At 38.9% G+C, this 23,339-nt stretch overlaps 1 protein-coding gene across 20 annotated transcripts in view; it reads left to right on the top strand.

Annotated features, from left to right (window-relative positions):
- Positions 1-23,339, top strand: part of LRRFIP1 (LRR binding FLII interacting protein 1) — a 223,848-nt gene that overhangs the window by 183,626 nt on the left and 16,883 nt on the right. For 11 of the 20 annotated variants that reach the window (XM_075069920.1, XM_075069906.1, XM_075069909.1 and 8 more), the window contains 9 exons: positions 7,044-7,076; positions 8,689-8,814; positions 10,238-10,309; positions 13,075-13,245; positions 14,223-14,315; positions 15,149-15,241; positions 16,419-16,511; positions 16,917-17,058; positions 19,118-22,982. In XM_075069920.1, coding sequence (XP_074926021.1) covers positions 7,044-7,076; positions 8,689-8,814; positions 10,238-10,309; positions 13,075-13,245; positions 14,223-14,315; positions 15,149-15,241; positions 16,419-16,511; positions 16,917-17,058; positions 19,118-21,567 — 3,273 coding nt within the window. In that variant the 3' untranslated portion in view covers positions 21,568-22,982. Of the gene's footprint in view, positions 1-7,043; positions 7,077-8,688; positions 8,815-10,237; positions 10,310-13,074; positions 13,246-14,222; positions 14,316-15,148; positions 15,242-16,418; positions 16,512-16,916; positions 17,059-19,117; positions 22,983-23,339 lie in introns of those variants that run through there. The other 9 variants (XM_075069924.1, XM_075069913.1, XM_075069921.1 and 6 more) reach the window with 5 other exon arrangements.

Raw genomic sequence — 23,339 nt, forward strand, 5'->3', positions numbered from 1 at the left:
GACCTGTTTGTGCTTCAGCTTGTCTGGAGTGGAGATCTGCTGCAGTGCTGACTTGCATTCCAGAAATTCCCGATATGTTTAAGTAAGATGGATTGATTTAACAGTCATTCCTTATCTAGATTAGTTACAGAGAATCCTGAAGAAACACCTAATCCTGACCTGACAAAGTTCAGAGGTTTTCTTGCTAGTAAGTAACCTTTAAAAGTTCTGCGCTGATTCCTATAGCAAGGTAGACTTTGACTATTATTGAAATGCACAAGACCTTAAGATGGTCCTGTGTGTGCCCATAGAACTTACCTCTTTTAGACTGTACTTTTAAGGAGTAGCGTTTGATTACATCAGTCATTGTTTCGCAATGAGGCAGGAAGTAACACTACATTCTGATTATTAAAATTGGTAAAAAAAAATTCTTTCCTCAGTGTTGAGGTAGGTTTATAATTCCTTGCATCTAATCACTGTCCATCTCTCATTCATTATTGGATAGTATGTGGCCTTGGCTACACTGGCGCTTTACAGCGCTGCAACTTTCTCGCTCAGGGGTGTGAAAAAAACACACCCCTGAGCTCTGCAAGATACAACGCTGTAAAGCACCAGTATAAACAGTGCCGTAGCGCTGGGAGCATGGCTCCCAGTGCTGCAAGCTAATCCCCATGAGGAGGTGGAGTACGTGCAGTGCTGGGAGAGCTCTTTCCCAGCGCTGGCACTGCGACCACACTCATACTTCAAAGTGCTGCTGCGGCAGTGCTACCGCAGTAGCGCTTTGAAGTTTTGAGTGTAGCCAAGCTCTGTGCCATGTCCATCTCAGAGGTAGTGCTATTTCATCTTTTCTTGATTGAGTTTGAGACTGCCCTCTGGTGCTGGATTTATAGAGCAGAAAAGGTCAATACAACTGTGAAATTGTACCAATGGTGAGCTCACACCACTAAGAACCAAATACTATCCTAGTTTTAGAATAGAAAATGTGATCTCAGGTTTCATTCATGTCACAACAAACAGAAAATAAGACCTTGCTTTTTATGGGGAAAATGATCTAATCACATGTCACTGAAATGGAGCTGAGGAGCAATTCAGTGATGCATTCACACACTGGCTGTGGACTTTTTAGTACCTGATGGCATACAACATAAGGTCCTCTAGCAGCTGCTTTGTCAAAATTTATAAGCATAGGTGGTCTAGTTTGAGGCTGGTGTCTGGGAATTCTGGATTAAAGGCCTGACTCTTCTGCTGATTTAGTTTGACCTTGAAGTCACTTAACTTTGTGTTCCTGTTTGTTTGTCGCAGGCTGGGGATAATATGAACCAACTCCATGGGGATACTGAGGTCTATTCTGTAAATGTTTGTAAAACATTTGAAAAGCTTCATAGAATCTTACGGTTGGAAAGGAACTCAGGAGGTCATCTAGTCCAACCCTCTGCTCAAAGCAAGACCAATCCCCAGACAGATTTTTGCCCCAGATCCCTAAATGGTCCCCTCAAGGATTGAACTCATAACCCTGGGTTTTGCAAGCCAATGCTCAAACCACTTAGCTATTCCCCTCGTTCCACTATATTAGTACACAGTGGCATGGGGTATGAGTAGAAGCTAGACATTTGAAGGGTTAATATCAAATATTTGCTAGTTAAGTGGAAGGAATAAGGGAAATAAGTTTCAAATGTATTAAAACTGCAATAGTTCATTACTGTTTATGAAAAATAGGCAATACTTCCATATATGGACTTGTAGAATTATTCTGCCCCTGCTTGGCTTCCAGCTGCATTCAGCCCTCTGATAGTGCTGACACTTTTGTAATGTGGCTCTGGTTTTATTCTGAAAAAATAACCTTCAGAAGAGGCTGAACTCTGAGCTCTTTGTGATGTGCTTATTTTACAAAGAACGGCTTGTACCCCTTGCCAAATTACAATGCTGCACATAGGAATTTTCCTGCAAATGACTGTTATGCCTTCCTTCTCCTTCTCTCTTGCATAACTCCCCATGAAATGATGGGCATTCAGGTGATGGTCTGTTAGTAGAGATGAGTATTATACATTATTAAAACATATAGATTTTGATTTATTTCAATAGTCCTACAATAAAAAGCTTTTGCATTTTTATTAGATGTATTCCTATTTATATTACTTTCTTGGCAGGGACTTTATTCTTTCATTTTTTCGGTAGCATGTATTTATTAGCTATTATTTTTTACAGTAAAAAGTATGGTGAGCAGTTTGGAGGCAGTTAGGTTGTTCTCCATCGGTTTGCTTGTGTGATAGCATTCTTTGTTGCACAGTAACTTGGAAGTTCAGCATTGTTTGGCAAGAACTTTGTGTATCCTCAAAGAAAAGCAAACTTCCTTTCCTGAACTTCCACTGTTTACAGTTTCCACTTGGTTAAAATGTTAAGGGCCTTCTACTGATGTCAGTTCTTAACTAACTGGGGATACCAAGAGTCCCCTCTTCTGGATGACTGGAGCTGAAGGCATTTCTACACTACAAACTTTTGCCAATGCAAGTTATGTCGGCATAAAAGCTGCTCCAGTTAATGTATTGTTTGTGCGTGTGCGTGCTTGGCTCCTTGTGTCAGCACTGCAAGAACTCACCAGGAGTGTGGTGCACCATGGGTAGGTATCCCAGTATGCAACTTGCCACCATTCAGTGCACTGTCTTTTGGGAAGTTTTGGCAACACATGATGAGGCATAAACGGGTCATGCAGGAGTGACTGGGACTGCAGAGTCAGATTCCCATCATGGCTCTATTTTTTTGCAAGAGATGGTGAATTTAGCTGAAATCTTACATCTGAGGTAACAAAGGTACAGAGATCACAGCTTTTGCTGGTGTCTCAAAGCCACCCAGACCTGTATGCTGCTAACCTGTTGATTGCAATGGTGCCTGCTGAAGTTATTGCTGACTGGCATAGGAAGGTGTCCTACCAAGGAGGAAGAAATAAGGTTGCCATCCCTAGAAACTTTTGGGAGAGGATTGCAATATACGTCCATGGAAATTTCACTAAGATCTCTGAAGAGGATTCAAGGGACACCCCTGTGTACATCGAGGGGAGGGATAGCTCAGTGGTTTGAGCATTGGCCTGCCAAACCCAGAGTTGTGAGTTCAGCCCTTGAGGGGGCCGTTTGGGAACTGGGGTAAAAATCTGGGGATTGGTCCTGCTTTGAGCAGGGGGTTGGACTAGATGACCTTCTGAGGTTCCTTCCAACCCTAATATTCTACGATTCTGTGATACATAAACTGCTCCAAATGGCCCCTCTGCTAATTCTGCAGGGCAATGAAAAACCGAGAGCAACTCCGCCTCTTTATTGTACCACTGCCTCTTCTTGTACAAGTGAATTAATGAAAAGTCAGTAGCTGTGTCCTGCTAAGTTGGGAGGGAGTATCAGTAAATCATTGTAATGGGAAATACAATCAGACATTTACCTGAGGTTCCTTCCCTGGCATCAGGCTTCCCTGTGCTCAACTGCTGGCACTGACTGGACCGCAGTGGAATCTCAAACAGCTCCTGGCTCATGGAATAGCTGGACCCCGCCAGTCACAGGACCACCCACTCTCCTCCTCACTGTTCATACCAGGGGCCTTGGAGTATCCACAGTGGTGTGTAGGGTGGCAGTGGGCTGTTCACCATATATGACATGCAGCTCTTTATAAAAGCAGGAGGTCTGTGGCTCAGGGCCAGATTGATTGTCGGCCTCCCTGGTCTTCTGGTATGCCTGCTGCAGTTCCTTTACTTTCACACAGCACTGCTGCTGATCCATGTCACACCCTTTCTCCTGTACAATCTGCTCATAGATGTCCATGTTTCTGTGGCTGGTCCATAGCTGTGCTTGCACAGCCTCTTCTCTCTACAGGCCCCCAAGATAAAATACTTCCTGTCTGCTCCAGGCAGGAGCATGTCTGGAGTGTGTAGCCAACATGGCTGGTGGGGCAGTTGCACACAACAATGAAAAGTTGCTAGGAGTACTTGCCAAGATGGAAAGGCATTTCAAAAATTAGTGGGGTTTTAATGGGTGTGGGGAACTTCTGGTCTCTCTCACCCTGGAGAGTGGAGTTGACAACTGTAACCTGAGCAGTCAGTATCGGCATTTTGAGATAGCTGCGGGAGGATTGTTAGGGTTGATAAAGGTAATGCAATGTCTACATTTGTGCTGTGTCAACTTCAGTACATCGACCATGGCTCAATGCCACTTGGCGAGGTGCTGTCACTCTGTTGGCATGATGGAGTACTTACTTGGTGGAAGGCAAATTTAAGTGTAGACTTATGCACAATTAGGTCGGCACAAGGTGGCCTACATCACTCTAACATTATCATGTAGACCAGGCCTTAGGTTGGAGCTTAAAATGGCCCTAAAGGGACCCCTCAAAGGACCTACTATTCTCCTTAAACTACCTTATAAAATTCACCTGGAGAGCCATCAGGTCTTGGAATTTTACTACTTTCCATGCTTGGTGTTGCCTCTAAGATTTCTTCTTCTATTATCTACAGTTTCTTTATACATTTCATGCATCTTTGGCAAGCCTACTACCTCCAGATATTTTTAAATCACTTCAGAGCTTGGTGTATATGAAGTAGATTGAGTTTATAGTAAGCAGCAAAAGTAGCATACGTCATTTGGGTGTGTCTCTGTTGCTGACTGTTAATTGGTGGCGTAATGGTTGCTTTTGAGTCACTATAAGTTTAAGACAGTAACTTACCACTTTTATTTCCTGTATCATAAAACATTGGTTTTATACATCTAAAGGCTTCTTCAGTGGCATGTCATCAACATGTTTAGTTTCCCACTAATATTAGTTAACTATTTATATACTATTTTGAACCTGGGGTTTTATGAATTGCTCCTGATTTTAATTTTTTAATCTCCTTTTTCAATTGAGAGGTTCTGCTTATCAGCTGACCTCTAAAAACTTCTCCAAATGCCTTCTACAGAAGACATCTTTGTTCAATACTTTCAAATGATATAAATATAATGTTCTCTTTAATTGTTGTTGTCCAGTTCTTGTCGTAGAGAATCTTAACTCATTGTCCATAAATCATCTTTGAGATCCACCCCAGCCATGCAGTATAACTTCTAATGGGGTTATTTAACTATGCCAGTTTCTACAGATCTTGTCTGCTTCATTAAAGGTTTAGAAACAAGCATTTCATAGAATCATAGATGATTAGAGTTGGAAGAGACCTCAGGAGGTCATCTAGTCCAACCCCCTGCTCAAAGCAGGACCAATTCCCAACTAAATCATCCCAGCCAGGGCTTTGTCAAGCCAGGCCTTAAAAGATGGAAATTCCACCACCTCCCTAGGTAACCCATTCCAGTGCTTCACCACCCTCCTAGTGAAAAAGTGTTTCCTAATATCCAACCTAGACCTCCCCCACTGTAATTTGAGACTATTGCTCCTTGTTCAGTCACCTGCCACCACTGAGAGCAGCCTAGCTCCATCCTCTTTGGAATTCCCCTTCAGGTAGTTGAAGGCTGCTATCAAATCCCCCCTCACTCTTTTCTTCTGCAGACTAAATAAGCCCAGTTCCTTCAGCCTCTCCTCATAAGTTGTGTTCCCCAGCCCTCTACTCATTTCCCTCTTCTGGACTCTGTCCAATTTGTGCACATCCTTTGGAGGCACAAACTAGAGGCAATACTCCAGATGTGGTCTTACCAGAGCCGAATAGAGAGGAATAATCACTTCCCTCGATCTACTGGCAATGCTCCTACTAATGCAGCCCAATATGCGGTTAGCTTTCTTGGCAAGAAGGGCACGCTGTTGACTGATATCCAGTTTCTCATCCACTGTAGTCCCCAGGTCCTTTTCTGCAGAACTGCTGATTAGCCAGTTGGTCCCCAGCCTGTAGCAGTGCATGAGATTCTTCTGTCCTAGGTGCAGGACTCTGCACTTGTCCTTGTTGAACCTCATCAGATGTCTTTGGGCTCAATCCTCTAATTTGTCTAGGTCACTGTGGACCCTGTCTTTACCCTCCAGCATATCTACCCTTCCCCCCAGCTTAGTGTCATCTGCAAACTTGCTGAGGGTGCAATCCATCCTATCATCCAGCTCTCTGGTTACCTGAGATGGAATAGTTGGTACAGAAAGGTTAATGCTTCACCTATTTCTTTATCTATTTTTTCTTTCCTTTCAGATTTGTCCCAGTGAGAAATTGGTCTACAAGTGAAGGCTTTTCCAAGTAGGATTTACCCTTCCCAAAGTGTTGCAGTATTTTAAAGAAATGTTTTTAAAATATGTTTTGCTTTTGACTTGGATCCTATACCGAGCCCACTATTGTTAATAACTCAGCAAATGTGCTGTTTAATAAAATAAACCATCCTTCATTCTTAAAATGATCATTAATCTGAAAATGCCCGTGTTGAGCAAATATGCCTTTGGCAGAAGCAAAAAATTCATATTGAAACCAATTCTTTCCTGCCACAGTCTGATCCTCCTGAAAATAAGTTTCTTGAAGTGAAATAATCTGAGTGGTTTTTTAGTTCTCTTTGTGCCTATCTTTTTCCCCAGTCTCCACCATGGGGAATATTATTTTCTATTTTTAATATAAAGAACAAAGCTACAACAAAGTTTTATGTCCACCCCAAGATCACCCTCTGGCTAATCTCATTCAACTTTCATCTTTTCTTTTTCTACCCCCCTTTTCAGCAGTTTATTATAATTTTCTAATCTGCTCTTTGGTGCCTGAGATTTGGATATGGATTTCTATTCCAAGTGATTTATATGTGGCCTATACAGCTGTCTAATTTCTGAATGATTTGAGATTATCTGAAATATGGCTTCCTTGATTAAGGTAAAAAACGAATGTATATAACACGTGAGCAGTCCTAACAGAAAAATTCACAAGCTTCACTTTATCAGTTAGAAGAATACCCCATCTTAAAATGTATGGTACACCAAGGAAAGCTTGAGAGGTTGCCATTGCAGTGCTATGTATTGTGGTTGCCCTTTGAGCAGAATGTCTTGCCAATGAACCTTTTTCCTCGGATCCCTAACAGAGCTAGGTTTGTTTTCCCTTTGTCCAATATTATCCAGTTATTGCTTCTAAATAATCTCTCTCTTGTTTGCAGGTTGAAGAAAGGCCAGAAAAAGACTTTGAGAAGGTAAGAAAGTTGACATGAATTATGTTGATCATAACATATCTTACCACTTTTCCATGTTAAACTTGCATTGAATTTACACAAATTTTGAATAAAATCCATGGCAGGATATGGCTTCATATAGTAAGAACATAAGAATGACCATACTGGATCAGACCAGTGGTCCATTTAGCCATGATCCTGTCTTCTGGCAGTGACAGGTACCAGATGCTTCAGGGGGAATGAATAGAACTGGGACAATTATCTAGTGATCCATCCCCTGTTGCACACTCCCAGCTTCTGGCAGTCAGAGGCTTAGGGACACACAAACCATGGGGTTGTGACCTTGACCATTTTGGCTAATTACCATTGATGGACCTATCCTTCATGAACTTACCTAATTCTTTTTGAGCCCTGTCATGGTTTTGGTCTTCACAATATCCCCAGGCAATGAGTTCCATAAGTTGACTATGTTTTGTGAAGAAGTACTTCCTTATATTTATTTTAAACCTGCTGTCTGTTAATTTCATTGGGTGACCCTTAGTTCTTGTGTTATTTGAAGCAGTAAATTATTCACTTCCTCCTTATTCACTTTCTCCACTCCATTCATGATTTTATTGTCTTCTATCATATCCCCCCTTAGCTGTCTCTTTACCAAGCTGACAAGTCCGTCTTTTAAATCTTTTATATTGAAGATGTTCTATGCCCTTAATCATATTTGTTGCCCTTCTCTGTACCTTTTCCAATTCTTATGTCTCTTTTTTGAGGTGGGGGTGTCCAGAACTGCACCCAGTATTCGTGTGGGCGTGCCATGGATTTATATAGTGGCATAATGATATTTTCTGTCTTATCTATCCTTTTCCTAATGGTTCCTAACATTCTGTTAGCTTTTTTGATTGCCACTGGACATTGAGTGGATATTTTCAAAAAACTATCCATGTTGACTCCAAGATCTTTCTTGAGTGGTAACAGCTACTTTGGATCCCATCATTTTGTAGGAATAGTTGGGATTATGTTTTCCAATGCATGTTACTTTGTATTTATGAATATTGATTTTCATCTGCCATTTTGTTCTTGGTTGCCCAGTTTTGTGAGATTCCTTTGTAACTCTGCTGTCTGCTTTGGACTTCACTATCTTAAGTAGTTTTGTGTTGTCTGCTGGGACTGCCAACATAAGTGCCAGTTATATAATTTTGGTGGTGTTGGACACTTGTCTACTGTGAATTGGACTGAATTAAAGGCACAGACTTGCTTCTCATAACTCACCAATTAGCTATCAGATGGTGACTTCTGTCAGTCACTTTCGTCCTGTCCCAAATTTGAACTGATGACCTCAAAGTGAAAGCTTCTGTCTCCATCAGTAGCTATACTATAAATGATCTGAGAAATCTCAGGACATAAAATTTGTTCAACAGAAGGTCTTTTGTGACCCACTGATGCACAGCATATCTACTGATGATCCATTTGCTATAAATTAAAATAACTTTCTATGTTCCAAAGAGATCGTTGTGGTCATTCTGAATAGTATGCATATAAAGAGGCAGATCACATTCTCAAAATATTTACGTGCATTCATTTTTGTGTTTAAAAAGGATTATTTCATAACCCATCTTATTTTAACTGTGTATGGTTCTAGGGAGTTCGTACTGTGTCAAGCTTATCAGCAGCTACACTAGCATCTCTGGGTGGAACTTCCTCCCGGAGAGGCAGTGGGGACACCTCCATCTCCGTTGATACTGAGGCATCCATTAGAGAAATTAAGGTAAGAAGTCTTTGTAAGTAACATGTATTGGTAGGAACTATCCCTTGCTAGAGGAGTCATTCCAGTCAGAATGTATTTCTTCATGTCTTGAAGTTTTCCACTAAGTTTGACCTAGTAAACAGTGGAATTATTTAAAAGCATAGTTTTATATTTTTCCATCAGTATGTGTGCGAAATTACACATGCAAATCAGTATTGGCAGTAGTTACCAAAAACACCTCATTCATTTAAAGACTTGGCCTTCCTGAAGTCTAAATGTGGGCAGTAACTGGTCTGTTTTATGCAGAGTTGTGTAGCCATTTTGGCCCCAGGATATTGGAGAGACAAGGTGGGTGAGGTCCTATTTTTTTATTGGACCAACTTCTGTTAGTGAGAGAGACAAGCTTTCACAGAGCTCTTCTTCGGGTGATCTGAAGAAGAGCTCTATGTAAGTTCGAAAGCATCTCTCTCTCTCTCACACCAATAGAAGTTGGTCCAATAAAAGATATTACCGCACCCACCTTATGGTCTGTTTTGTATTTTCATTTTATTGGTTGGTTAAAAAAAATGTTATTTTTGAAAAAATGGTGCATAGCTGTTCTAAAAAGATGCTGTAGCACAGCTGGAAATTATGGGCTTGATGTAGGAGCTGTTGGGTGAAACACTATGGCCTGTGTTATGCAGGAGATCAGACTAGATGATCGTAATAGTTCCATCTGGTATTAAAAACTATAAAAGTGGGAAACAAACCCAGTCCCTTTCTCTTTCTCTTTCTCCTTGGGTCACCTCCAAATTATATTTTACTACTTTTGCAGTTCTAGCATCAGGAGGTGACCAAGGAGAGAGAGGGAGAGTGTAAAGCTTTAATTGGGCTCATAATTAAAATGAATGTCTTTATTCCATTTGCCAGTGGTATTTTTCACATGTCCTAAGGTATCCTGTTGGTGCTCATGTTTCCACTTTTCTGTGAAACTTATCATAGAGTGATGTAGCTGTGAGCACCTTACATGCATTAATACCTTATATCTTCACAACACCGCTGTTGGGTGCTAGTAGAGAAATATCATTCCCATTTTACAGATAGGGAACTGAGGCAGAACAAGAGTAGGGGGGATTGCCCATATCATACAACCTGTGGTAGAGCTCAAAATGGAATTCAGATCTCCTGAGACACAGTCTAGTTCCTTAACCACAAGACCATCCTTATTGTTGTAGAAACATCCCATTTTCCCAGTTAAAATGGTTAGGACAGGAATATACATCTATTCAAGAAAGATGATTGTGTGAAAAACTTGTACATCTTTTTATAATGAAGTTTAGAAAACTCAAACTAGAGTAGAAATTTGTCTGTAAATGGGAATTTTGAACACCGGCTTCTCACTCAGCTGTGATTACTGCCCATTAGTTTTCTTGACATCATTCACTTTTCTTGCCATTTCCCTCAGGATATCAATGAGTTAAAGAACCAGATTCAGGATGTAGAAGGCAAATACATGCAGGGATTGAAAGAAATGAAGGTACTGGTTTATTGCAGACTGAACGTGTGATATTAACATCAGCTAAACTTTCAGAGAGGCACAGTGAGAGACAGAACTCGAATTTAACCTGCATGCTTTTATGCTGAGGTGTGAATTAACTTAAAGCATTTGATCAGTAAGGAAAACGTTTCCCATTCTGATGACCAGTAATCATTTCTTTGGATAATCAGCACATGTAAATATTATATTAACCTCTGTGCGAAAAGTCATTAATGAGAACTCTTACTACTGCATGTCTTATATTTTGGTGTCTTGAGAATGTATTTAATTCTCCATCAAAAATTCCAATACATTGATTAGAGTATATAGAAAACTGATCAGTTACTCCTTTTTAAATATGTCCATAATACAAGAATAGGAAATCACTCAAAATTTGAAGGTAAATTTAAAATAAAAGTAAATGCTGATTATTAAGCATGTAACAAACCTGCGGAGTTCAATGCCATGAAAAATCAAAGTTAAATACTGTAAATGTATTTTAAAAAGTACTTGTTAGAGAGTCCCAGTAAAACAATTGGTAAGTTATGCGTGCCTGAAGGAGAGGCAGTCATATCTCATGCTATACAAGCAGCCCTGGTAAAACCTCTGTATTGTATGGGGTAAACTGTCACAGCTGCTGCAGGGAAGGAATGCCTACAAATTCCATTAATGCACAAAAGGATTTTGGTGTAGTAACTAACTAAATGTATCAGTTTGACACTTTACACTATGTATTCAGCTGCATTGGCTCACAGTTTGAAAACAGAAGGCATGTAAAGATGAGTGTACTGGGGACTTGGCATACCAGATACTGTAATACAGTACATATGAGCGTAATTGTTAATTAAAATTAAAACTTTCTCTCATACTTTTTCTTCATCTCTTCAGTAGTACAAGATACTGTTACAGACATCTTAGGTGACCTGCAAATGGAAAAAATTAGTTTGTGCTTTTTTTGCATCTTTTAGATGTATGAAGCCTAAACTTTTTTTTGTTAAAGATCACAAAATATGTATTAGATTCTGCAAACTAATCTACCTTACCCTTTGAGAATAAGCGAACTAGATTTTTGTAATATTCTTCCCTTCAAGTGCATTTGTAGCATTTTTATCCAGATCTGCTTGTGTCTTCGAAGACCAACAACTTCAGTTTTGCTTAGTCACCTCTGACCTTGCTTTTGGCATAGAATGTGGACTTAATTAAAAATTCATTTCCAGCTATAGGAACTTTCTTCAGAATTTGCCAAGAAGAGACTGGAACATTTTACACAAACTAAATTCATCCGCTCCCAGAATAAAAGTGTTAAACAGTGAATAGATTAAAACCACTAAAGAAATAGCCTAAATCAGATGGAGATTTCAATCTCTGTGTTCAGATTTAGAATTATTAAATGACAGATAGATAGTCCAGGGTTGGGATAGAATCTGATAATACTAGTGAAACAAAATTGGGCATGTTCTACTATGATTCTGCATTTACCCTTAGCGGTGTGTGCTTTCATGTCAACTAATTTTAAGGGTTTAATGAATCATGTAGCTGCTTTGATTCCTGATTGCCCTTTCAGCAACTGATATTTCTTGTCTTTTATACAGTACACCTGCAACATGCATCAGTAACATGATTCACATTTAATGATGAGACACACATTCTTGTACCTTTTAAAATGTCAGATTGTCTCACTCTTTAATAGTATTCCAAAATAGATTGAAAAGTGTGTATTTTGTCACCTTTTCAGATTTAAAAGTCTGCACATTTCCCCCTGTAATGTTTGGATCTAGAAGAAGTGGATATTATAAATATCCAAAATGTATCATGGATGTCTATATAATACTAGCGATATGACTTACTGAATTGGTGGATTGTTGATCCTAGCTTTAAATTAAGACATCTGTATAGGCACCTCTTGTTTCTTGTCTGCATGCTTGCACTGCTATGCTTTTGAAAGTTGCTGTTAGGGTGGTCTTAATTCAAATTGTATACCTGGAGAGGTTTTCGGCCTGCACTGTGACATTGAAAATGGTACCGTTTTATCTTGCCATCATTGCAGCTATTCTTATATCTGAACTGTTCTCATGCTCAGCCTCAGTTAATAAATCTGAATTGCCTAGACAGTTGGAACTTGGTCTTAGTAAAGCAGGTTAAGAAAGGGGATCTAATAAAAGAAGGCGTAAGCATGGAAAAAAAATTTTCACGCTTCATCTGAAGCAAAAATCTAACAAAAATGGAGCATAAAGGGCTGCTCTGCACTGAAAACAGACATTACATAGCTGTGTGTCTCAGGCATGTGAAAAATCTGCCCCCCGAGAGACGTGGCTATGCTGACCTAACTAACTCCTAAAGCAGACAGCACTACATCAGTGGCAGAATTCTTCTGTCGACCTAGCTACTGCCTCTTTGGGAGGTGGACTAATTGCAGTGATTGGAGAACTCTTCCCATTGCTGTAGTGAGTGTCTAAGTCAACATGCTACAGCTGTTCTTCTGTAGCATTTTAAGTGCGTGCATAGCCAAAAGGTAGTGTACAGTAACTGCAATTTTTAATTAAATAGAGTCCTAATTTAAGACTGCAAAAAGCCCAGATATTGCTGCCTCTTCTCCCAGGTTTGGGGTCCCAGTCAGCAAAGTTAGTTAAGCACATGGTTAGCAGTTGATTCAGTTGAACTGCTTGCATGTCTACAACTAAGCATGTACTTACATATTTTGCAATGTATAAAAGTGCTTTCTTTGAAGTAACCTCTCACTGCACTTACATATTTCTTGTCTTCAGGACTCCTTAGCAGAAGCTGAAGAGAAATATAAAAAGGCTATGGTGTCTAATGCTCAACTAGACAATGAGAAAACCAACTTCATGTACCAAGTCGATACCTTGAAGGATGCATTGTTAGAGTTAGAAGAACAGCTGGCAGAATCCAGGAGGCAATATGAAGAGAAAAGCAAAGTGAGTATGAACACTTCTTAAGAAGCTGAAAGTTTTTTGAAAAAATGTCTTCAGGGAAGAGACAGTACTTTAAAAAAAAAAAAATGGGAGGGGGGAATGAATCAAGTATATCAAAATCTACCCTTTGAATAGCACTCATTAGCAACTTGGCTGCCTTTTCTGCCTTTATCTGTAGGCACATGAATATAAGATTTAAATTCTATAAGTCAATATCCAGGATATGTTGACTTTTTCACATACAAGCTCATCAGTATAGCTTTATGTATTTCATTTGCATCAAAAAGCCTTTCTGACTCCAGGAAATGTTATCCATAGTGACTTTTGAAGGCTTTCCCGTTTCCTCTGGGACCCGGTTACATACAAAGCTTAATTCAAAAGGCCATAGGAGAGTTGTGTGAGAAGACTTCTTAAACAAATTAAGGCATACATGGGATTAAATATTGAAAATATACTATTGACTTGAATTCTTGTCACCTCATTGAGGTGATGGAATGAGCCTCACTGAGTTAACTTTCCTTAAAACTAGTTTTTCCTTATGGCTTATATGGTAACTTCTCAGGAGCTAAATCTTTGACTCATGAGCTATTAGTTAGTGTGTCCTCCATCATGGGAAACGGTTTGTTTTTAAATTTTCACAATAAGATCTGGCCAAGTTGGAGTACTCTACCTTTTGGAACCTTTAGGTTCCATTCCTAGTCATTATCTCTGAGGTCAGCAGGGCTTGAGTGCTGTAAATGATGTGCACTCCCCCAGCCCCAAAGCCCACACCACCCTGTTTATTATGGATCAGTGTCTAAATTGAGCATTTGGTTTAAAATAACCCAGTCCCAATCTCAGATTTCCTTCATGAGAGACAAACAAGCTTAAAACTGAGATATTGATACTTACCCCTATGTAAAGCTCTTTGAGATCTGTGTATGAAAAGCTCTAGGTATTATTATTATGCATGACCAATAAATATTTCCTTGCCTCTCCAGGAATTTGAGCGGGAAAAGCATGCTCATAGCATATTGCAGTTTCAGTTCACAGAAATCAAGGAGACCCTGAAGCAAAGAGAAGAAATGCTCGAGGTAAGTAATTACTCCATCGTCTTTAATGTGATTGTCTGATTCATGTGTTCCACACTAACAGTTAGAATATAGACAGCTTAGACAGAAATGGAGAATCTTAGTCCCTGCCCCAGATTTCTCATCTGGCGCAGTACTGTAGGTTCAGTCTGTTAGCCCTGAAATGGTTAGGGCTGAGGAAAACAAAAATATTTCAGAAGTACTGTTTGGAGTTGGATTTGTATGTTATGCTATCTTTAATTTCCCAGAATAAGTTGTCATATGCTCTGGGCTCCTTCTTGTGGTGAGGCTGGAAGAAAGAGGAGAATGGTATACACGGCCGGTTCCAGGTACCAGCCTAGCAAGCAGCTGCTTGGGGGTGGCCAACGGTGAGGGGCAGCACGTCTGGGTCTTCAGCAGCGGGTCCCTCACTCCATCTTGGAGCGAAGGACCAGCCGTCAAATTGCCGCCGAAGACTGAAGCAGCGGTGGCAAAGCTGCAGATCACGATCACGGCTTTTCTTTTCTTTTTGCTGCTTGGGGCGGCAAAAACCCTGGAACCGGCCCTGATAGCATAAAACTCCAGTAAGGATTCAGAGATTAAGATAGTTCCAGTAGACAGGTGTTTGTCACTATACTAAAGGTGAGAGTTTGGCTGTCTCTAGCTGGGTAGGTTTCAGGAGTTGCATTCATCTCTTTGAAGGAAAACAATTGAGTATGGGAGTGATGCATGTAGGAAGTTTGTTGTACTTTCTTAACACTTGATTTCATTGTTCTTTTCATCACTACAATCTTGAGTTTTTCTTCTGATTAACCCTTTACCTGCTTTCTGTCTCCTTGTGTGCCCCTGCCCCTCAGGAAATCCGACAGCTGCAACAGAAACAGGAAAGCTATATCAGGGAAATTTCTGATCTTCAGGAGACGATAGAGTGGAAAGACAAAAAAATAGGGGTAGGAATTCCACACAACTTCTGAAATTTTCTCAGTTTCACACTGACCTTCTTTAGCAGACTCTGCACCTGCAAAACCTCATGAATGAAATATTACCCTATACCGTGTGACCCACAGTCTGTCAAATAAACTCTGTACATAGAACTGTGGCTTTAACTTCAAAGATAAGGTCCAAGAAAATGCTCATCTTCTGACCAGGTTTGAAAATTCACTGGAGTTCACATAACATGGTGAAATGTGTGCACCACATCATGGATATGTATAACCAAGAAAGGAGTGCCCTTTAGTAAAATACTGGCTATTCATGATGTGGTTTCAATGCTGAATGGAATTGGTTTTCTGTTCAAAATTATTATCTTTACTCTTTTAAACCATAACTGCACTGTTGAAAAGGAGAAAGGGGGCTTGTTTGTAGCTCACTGGACTCCTGGGATGAAAATCATCATCTTTTTTTGCCCACTAGTGTAAATGAAATGTTAACTCTCAGTGGCACTTCTAAAGAGAAATATGGTATAGTCAGTGGCAGATGAGATGTGAAAGACTCTTTTTTCGTGGGTGGACAAAAGAAATCTGGCAAGTCATTTGTCCGTGATGTTGTCCAATGACTTATGGCAATTTGAAACCCACAATTTAAAATGGTCAAAGTTTCACTGCAGCTGAGAATTTTATAAATTGTATTGTATAGCATGCTGCACACTTGAGGTATACACACTATTTCCATGACAGACTGCAAAAGTTCCATGGACACCAGTAAGATCTGGCAGACCAGCTTTCATACACTTTCTTTAATGTATTTTGATTAAAAAAAACACTCGAACAAAAGTATTATGGGATATTCCAAGTCAAGAGTGTAAAAATTTGTTCTTAGCTGCCTTATTGTATCTAGTTACTGAAAAATCTAATCCCAACACAGCGCAGGATGTCAGGGATTGAATATTTATTATGAACTCTCCAAACTGAATGTTTGGATTAAATCATATTTACTGTGTTTACATTTTTTATGAATTTGTACACTTAGCCTTTAATCTGTTAATTTTCTCCTTTTCATGCATGTCAGTTCCATTAAATTCTGGATATCTGAAATCTGCTTATTCTTATTTCTAACTTGCGTTACATAGTCTCTTCTCCTTTCTTGTTGTCTCCTTGCCTTCTGTCTATTTGCTCTGTGAACACTCAGGCGTTAGAGAGGCAGAAAGAGTTCTTTGATTCCATAAGGAGTGAGCGGGATGACCTCAGAGATGAGGTGGTTGTGCTAAAGGAACAACTGAAGGTATGCCGTAAGAAAATTAAAGCAATTAAGTAATCGGTTGCTGGTTTCTCTTCTGCTGCACTGGACAGAAAAGCTGGTTCCAGCTGTCTAGCACTGATGAGCTGTATGTACATGTTGCTCTCATTCATGTCAAGAATTGGCTGTTTACCTATCTCATCTGTGATAGCTGGCACTCCTAATATATTACAGTGAATATAGGTGAGGGGCCAAGGAACATTTCACGTATTGGCCAACAGAGCTACTTTTAAAAGGTGATCAGATCTGTTCTGTCAGAACTTTGAACAAGCCCATTCTCATTGGTTTTGTGATGAAGCAACCACTGCTCAAAATACAAAGGGGCAAGAATGTTCAGCCAAGTATAGTGTTTGAACACTAGACTTTAAAATGTTCCTTCCTTATCCACAGAAACACGGAATAATCCCAAACTTGGAAGTAGACACCAATGGAGAGGCTTTAGATGGTCTCGATAATGAAGCACATTCAGATTCTACCAAGATTACTCCAGGAGCAACTCAGATCCTACAGACAGCTGGGGATGGGACACTAGGTAAGTGCTGACACTCAACTAGAGCAGTGATACTCAGACTATGGCTTGTGAGCCGCAAATGGCTCTTTAACGTGCCTCCTGCAGCTCTTTGCAGCACACGATATTAAAATGCTGGATGCTTTTACTGTGGTATTAACCAATTAAGTTATCAACTTTCACTGTTTAAATATGAATAGTACTATAGTAAATGAAACAATGACTTCACACTACTGTGGCTCTTTTAGATAATGTTGATTGCTAATTTGGCTCCTGAACCACTGAGGTCTGAGTATCACTGCACTAGACTTTTCTATCTGTCTAATCATAATTCATTCACTTTTTTTGCTTGGAGATTGAGCATTCATTACTTGGACAGTTAACCAGTCACGCAGCTTTTTGAATCACCTCCTATGCCTTTTTTCTGCTTATTGATTATGGTTGCTTCATGACATTTTTCCGTACCTGCAAAAATAGATTTTATTATATAGTCCCTTTATTCTGCATCCTGAGAAAATAAATACAAGATGAGTAGCAGCTTATTTAGCTTAATATTAAAACCTGAATTTAGGAATGTCCTCAACAATCCTACTGTTGCTTTGATTATTTTTTTCTAACACAGTGAATTAAGGTGAGAGAGAACCAGACTAAGAGAATTTGAATTCATGTATGTAAATTTAGCATACAAATTCTGTAACTAATATATTATTTGAGAACATAAATGTCTGCTGAACAATAGTTCAGTGTGCTGTTGCAAGACATTTTCACATAGTAGTTCTAAATTCTTAATATCTAGTACTGTTAAGTATAGAGCAATTTATATTGCTGGAAATTTTGTAACAATTATACGCTCAGCAATGTGTACAGGAAGTATACATTATGTATGTGTGTCCTCAGACAAGGAGGAATCTGGTTGTCAAAAATTCTGACTTGGTGCAATTATATTGTATAGTCAGAATCTGAACTCATTAGCTGATGAACTTCCCACTGTCTCATTAGCTCATGGAAGAGAAGGAAATACTGGATTTTTATTTCTAAATTGAAATACTAGCAAATCTCAACAGGCAGCCAATCATTTAACTAGAAGTGAGAGTTTTCTCAGTTTTAGCTGTTGGCAGCTTTTTCTCATTTCATCGGGTGAAAACAATTTGAAACAACAAAAACAGGGTCTGAGGACTTTTAAAAGTTGTATCTAAAATGCTAGTCTGTTTTAACATATTCTGATTCTATGGAAACAGGTATGTCATGGGAACAAAAGCGAATACCTGACATTGAGTGCTGGGTTAACACCTGCTTTTTTGCTCCTGAAGTGCTGCAAATTGGAAGAAAAGTTATATTTTTAAACAATACTTGAAAGAAATATTATCCCTTTTTGGGTGGATGTAGTGGCTGGAAGAAGGGCTAATTAACTGAGTTTCAACCTTGTGGGTTATGTCTGATATCCGTGCATTCAAAACATTTGCATGCCAATCGGATCCCATCTTCCACAGCAGTCATTATACCCAATTATTTATAAAATAGTGCCTGTTTTTTTGAGTCAATAGCTATAAAATATTGCTGAGTTTTAGGTAAGTTACTTGATTGTAATGCCATCAAACAAACACAGCTTGGCAATAATACAGTATAGAGCAATGTGAGGGTTAAAAATATGGTGAATACTTGTGGATCAGATAGCTTGTACTTGTCAGCAGCAAAAAAACCCCTCTATCTTTGTCTCATAATCTTAAATCTGTGAGTTTTAGTTACATTACTATTAATAAACTGCACTGCTTGAAAAATGTTTCTCATTTATGAAAGCTGTACTTCATACAGCTTCAGCTAGAGAAATCTTTAACTTATCTGATGCCAGAATCAGATACAACTCTTGCTTTTGGGAAAGCGGGGGGTTCACTGATCAGAGAATTTACTAATTCAATTGCTGCTTTGCCTCACGTAATTGGCAAAAGCTGATCTTTTATTAACCGATTCTTTTAATTCATTTTCTCTTTTGGGTTTTAAGTGGGGAGGTAAGTGTTACATGTTTAACAAATTTAAGTAGTCACCCCTTGGTGTAGTCCCTTCAACTTTCTCAATGGTCTTTTAGGCAGAGCGAATGAAGTGGAGATGAAAGATGAGATTTTGGAGGATGTGGGGAAAAGAGAAATCTTGCAGAATACTGAGCATGAGGAACACAAAGAGGAGTCTGAGGAACGGGAAATTGTAAAGGAGTGTACGGAAATAAAGACATTGCATGCTGATGAAAATACAGAGGCAGAGAAAACCATGGAAGACGATGATGTCACATCAACAGTGATGTTAAGTAGTGGACGTGAGGAACAAATTCAAAGCCACACAGGACATGTTTCAGGAAATGTTTCTTCCACTGAAAATAGTGATGTAATTGAGTCGAGAAAGGAAACAGAATCAGGAGATGATAGCATAGGAGCCCAACAGTCTGGTAGTAAGGAATCTGAACATAGTAGTGATTTAAATCACTTGACTAATGAGAATGGGGAAACAGGTACACTGCAAAGTCAGGGCACTGAGACTCCTCAGGGAATACCTACTGACTTAGACACAGAGCATGAATCTGAAAGAGTTGCACAAGAGCAGAAAGTAAAACAAGAGGATTTTACAATTTGCCAGAGAGAAGGCAATATTGAAATATTTCAGGAAGCTCTTGATTTTGTGGTTAGCAGCCATGCGTCAGCTTCTGATCAGTCGGGATCACCAGAAGGTGCAAGAGCAGGTATAGGTATTGAAGAATCACATGTGGAGGTTCACACTGAAAGTCTCTGTCAAGCAGAAGAAAGCACTGAAAATGAGGTTATGAGTAGCTTGGAGAAACAGCTTGATGAAGATGAAGGGTGCATAGACAGAACAATTAGTAAAGTAGAGAGTGGTAAAAATGAGAGTGATACAGCCGAAGAAGAAAATAAGACTGGAAATACAGTTCCAAGTCAGGGAAAGAAAGAAGTAGATTCTGTGGAAGGGGAGGGAGAAGCAGCATGTGAAAGTGAGGTCACACCAAATACAATTGTAAAGGAACAAAAACCAGATGAAACACATACTGTGTCTACTTTTTCAAAGAGCGATCTGATATTAGCAGAAGAGGAAGGAAATATGCAAGATGAGGCAGAGAATGAGAAGGATATTATTGGGAGGGGACAAACAAAAGACATAGGAAAGATGGAAGAATTGACAGGCATTTTGGACATACAACCAGATTCTGAAAACAAAAAGGTGGAAGAGGAGGAACGTGTGGCATCCCGAGATGAATTTGCAGAGATAAAAGAGGATGTATCGCATCAGAGAGGGCAGGACCAAGATGTCATGAAAGAAAGTCAATCCCAAGAAACTATTTTAGTTCCTAGTCCCAGCGATCATGAAATTGAGGAGTCAAACACAGAAATGTGGGATGAATCTAGGAAAAGAAAGGAAAGCAGAAGTGAGTTGATGGAAGATGAGAGAACACAGGTAGAAACCCAAACAATTAAGTACGGAGAAGAAATAAAGAATAATCCAATACAAGAAAAAGATAAGACTGTAGAAAATGAAATGCAGAAAGTAGTTAAACAAGAGGAAGATGAATCTAGACAGGAATTGACTCAAGATGTCAGTGTAATTATTGAAGAGAAAGTTGATGATAAAGAGGTACTAGTGGAAAGTAGCGAGAAGCTGGATCTTCCAGACCAGCAGCATGATAGATTCGTTTCTGATGATAGTTCATTGCAGAAAATCACTAAACTATCGCAGCAACTTAGTGAATCCCTTGAGGGCAACACAAAGGAAACGGAAGTTCAGAACACTGTGTTAGATGATGCATGTCAACTTAGCAGAAAAGAAAGGGATACAAAACAGATGGGAAGTGGGAATGAGGAAGATGAAAATAAAGAAATAGAAGAGCAACATGAATTTCAAGAAGTTAAGAAATTGGAAGTTGATCCACAGGTTGAGGAAGATGCTGATAACCTCAAGACACAGAAAGCAGAGCTGGATGAGAAGCCTAATGAACAAGTTGAGGTGGAGGGTCAAGAGGAGGAAATAGTGGAAGATGATAGTAAAAAAATTGATTTTGATGACGAATTAGGGCAGATATTAAAAACTCCTGGAAAGCATGATGCTGAGAAAGTTAATACACAAATGTTGGAAGAAGTTAGGGAAAAGGAAATAGTCACAGAAACTGCCAAAACAGAAAAAAGTGAAAAGGAGGAAACTCATCAAAGCGGAACACAGAGTGTAGAGAATGAGGGCATGGTTACTGAAGGCAGTGCTAGTATCCAGCAGGAAAAAGAAAAGGAAGCCGAAGAAGCTGCTCATTTGCAAACTGATGCATCTCAGTCTGCAGCTCCAGAAAAAGCATGTGATCTGGTGGAGGATGAAACTGAAAATGAAAAAGTGTTAGACAGCAATGTTATGGAAAAAATAGCTGATGGATATTCATCAGAACAGGAGCTAGGAAATGTAGGCAACACTAGGGATGAAAGCAAAGAGGATATGCAAGCTAGTAGAAGGGGCAAGGGTAGATCTAAAGAAGACTGTATGATATCATGAGTTCAAAATCTAGGACCCAAATAAGTTACATACCATTCTATCGGTTTCAGTACAAAAATGCATTTTGCACAATAAATCAGACTTTAGAAATACTCCTTAAAGTTTCTCTGTATGCAAGTCTCATAGTACAATGTCAATCTATATATATGGACATCCATCCAAGTTATTTACTGTGATACATGTTCACCAGAGATTAAACGTGTAGATTTGTTTTTAATCTCTCAGGTTTCATATTTTATCACCAAAAGAACAAGCAGCACAAATGTACTGTTCAGGTTCATGTCTAGTTAAAATGCTTTGAAGGCAGATATTTCCTACCAAGAGACCTTAAATACTGCTCTTATTTTCTAGACTAGTTTTAGCAAATTAGATATTTTGAATGTACTTAAATACCTGCCATAGGTCTCTGTTAGGTACATTACCGCTTCATGGTCATAAAGCAACTCTAAAGTATTACAGCACTGTAATAATATCCAAACTTCTTTGTGAATAGCTAAAGATTCCGGAACCAAATATCACTGCTAATATAATACCCACTTTTTGTGTGATTTTAGTATGAACACATTCCAAAGCCTGGTATATAAGATAAACACATGAAATGCCAAAATATTAGTTAGGTCACTATGAATCTGCTTAGTCTGCACACTTTGAAAGAACAGTATAGGGTTTAAGAAAGTAAAACTTGTTAGTCTTCTGAAAGGAATAAGTGTATTCATGTTTACTTAATCTAGGCACTTTGCACCAGAATAAGCCTTCTACATCATGTCTCACGTGTGCTTTTTTATTTTTTTTTTAGGATTGTTTTGGTACACACACAGTGTGTAGATTTTCTGTCAAGTACATTTTATTGCAGTTAATAGTATGATAAAATATCTATTTTTCTTAGAGGAAAGTTTGTTTAAATTGCATTTCCTTATTGCACTGTCTTTTTTGCGAAAATATGGTTAGGAAAGAATGTTTTCTTATCTCAGTATGTACTTTTTTCCTTCCTCCTTGCCAGGATGAAGTCAATTTTGAATGTCTTAATCTTTTTGAATGTCTTAATCAGATAACTGGTATTGCTCTTTATGTACTAGTGCCCATATAGCCAAACCTGCCTTTTTGAAAATCTTTCTCAACAGCTAGATTGTTTGTGATAGCCTGAATATAAACAGTAGAGATGTATGTCTTTTATTTGCAAGTTTTAAACCAGCTGGAAAGAAATGTGTTTTTTGCAAGAGAAAACGTTCTTTTAAACTTGTTTTAAGCAATGAAGTTGATGCAAACTCAAGGTTTTGAGTGGTCTATAGCAAGATATTGCTTGTATTGCTGTTACAAAATTAGTAGAGTGCAAATAGATTGAAAAGATTCAAGATGTATATCACAAATGTACTGAGCTGTATATAATTGAAATAAACTTATTTTATACTTTAAAATACCTGTCCAAAGCACTACTTGCAAACCTGCATAAAATTCAATCTAAACTGATGAGAGATTCTAAAAGCTTTTTTTGTAAAAAGGCATTGCACAGTGACCTCTCAAACACTTTATGTATTATAATTTCCCTAAATGTCTAACTTATTTCGTATTGACAATTTTTCCTCCATGCTCGTTATAGATAGTAGAATTAATGTGATATAATTCTGCTAAGAAACCTTGACCTCCACATCCCAGGAATTTAACATGATATTGCATGAGTCAGTAATTTTAAACCTACAGTGCCTTTTACATGGCTTCCTTTCTGACACTGTGATGGCAGCTTTGGTGCAGTTTCTGTGAAAATGCACAATCCT

The sequence above is a fragment of the Chelonoidis abingdonii genome, chromosome 10 (genome assembly GCF_003597395.2).
Source record: "Chelonoidis abingdonii isolate Lonesome George chromosome 10, CheloAbing_2.0, whole genome shotgun sequence".
Classification (NCBI taxonomy): Eukaryota; Metazoa; Chordata; order Testudines; family Testudinidae; genus Chelonoidis; species Chelonoidis abingdonii.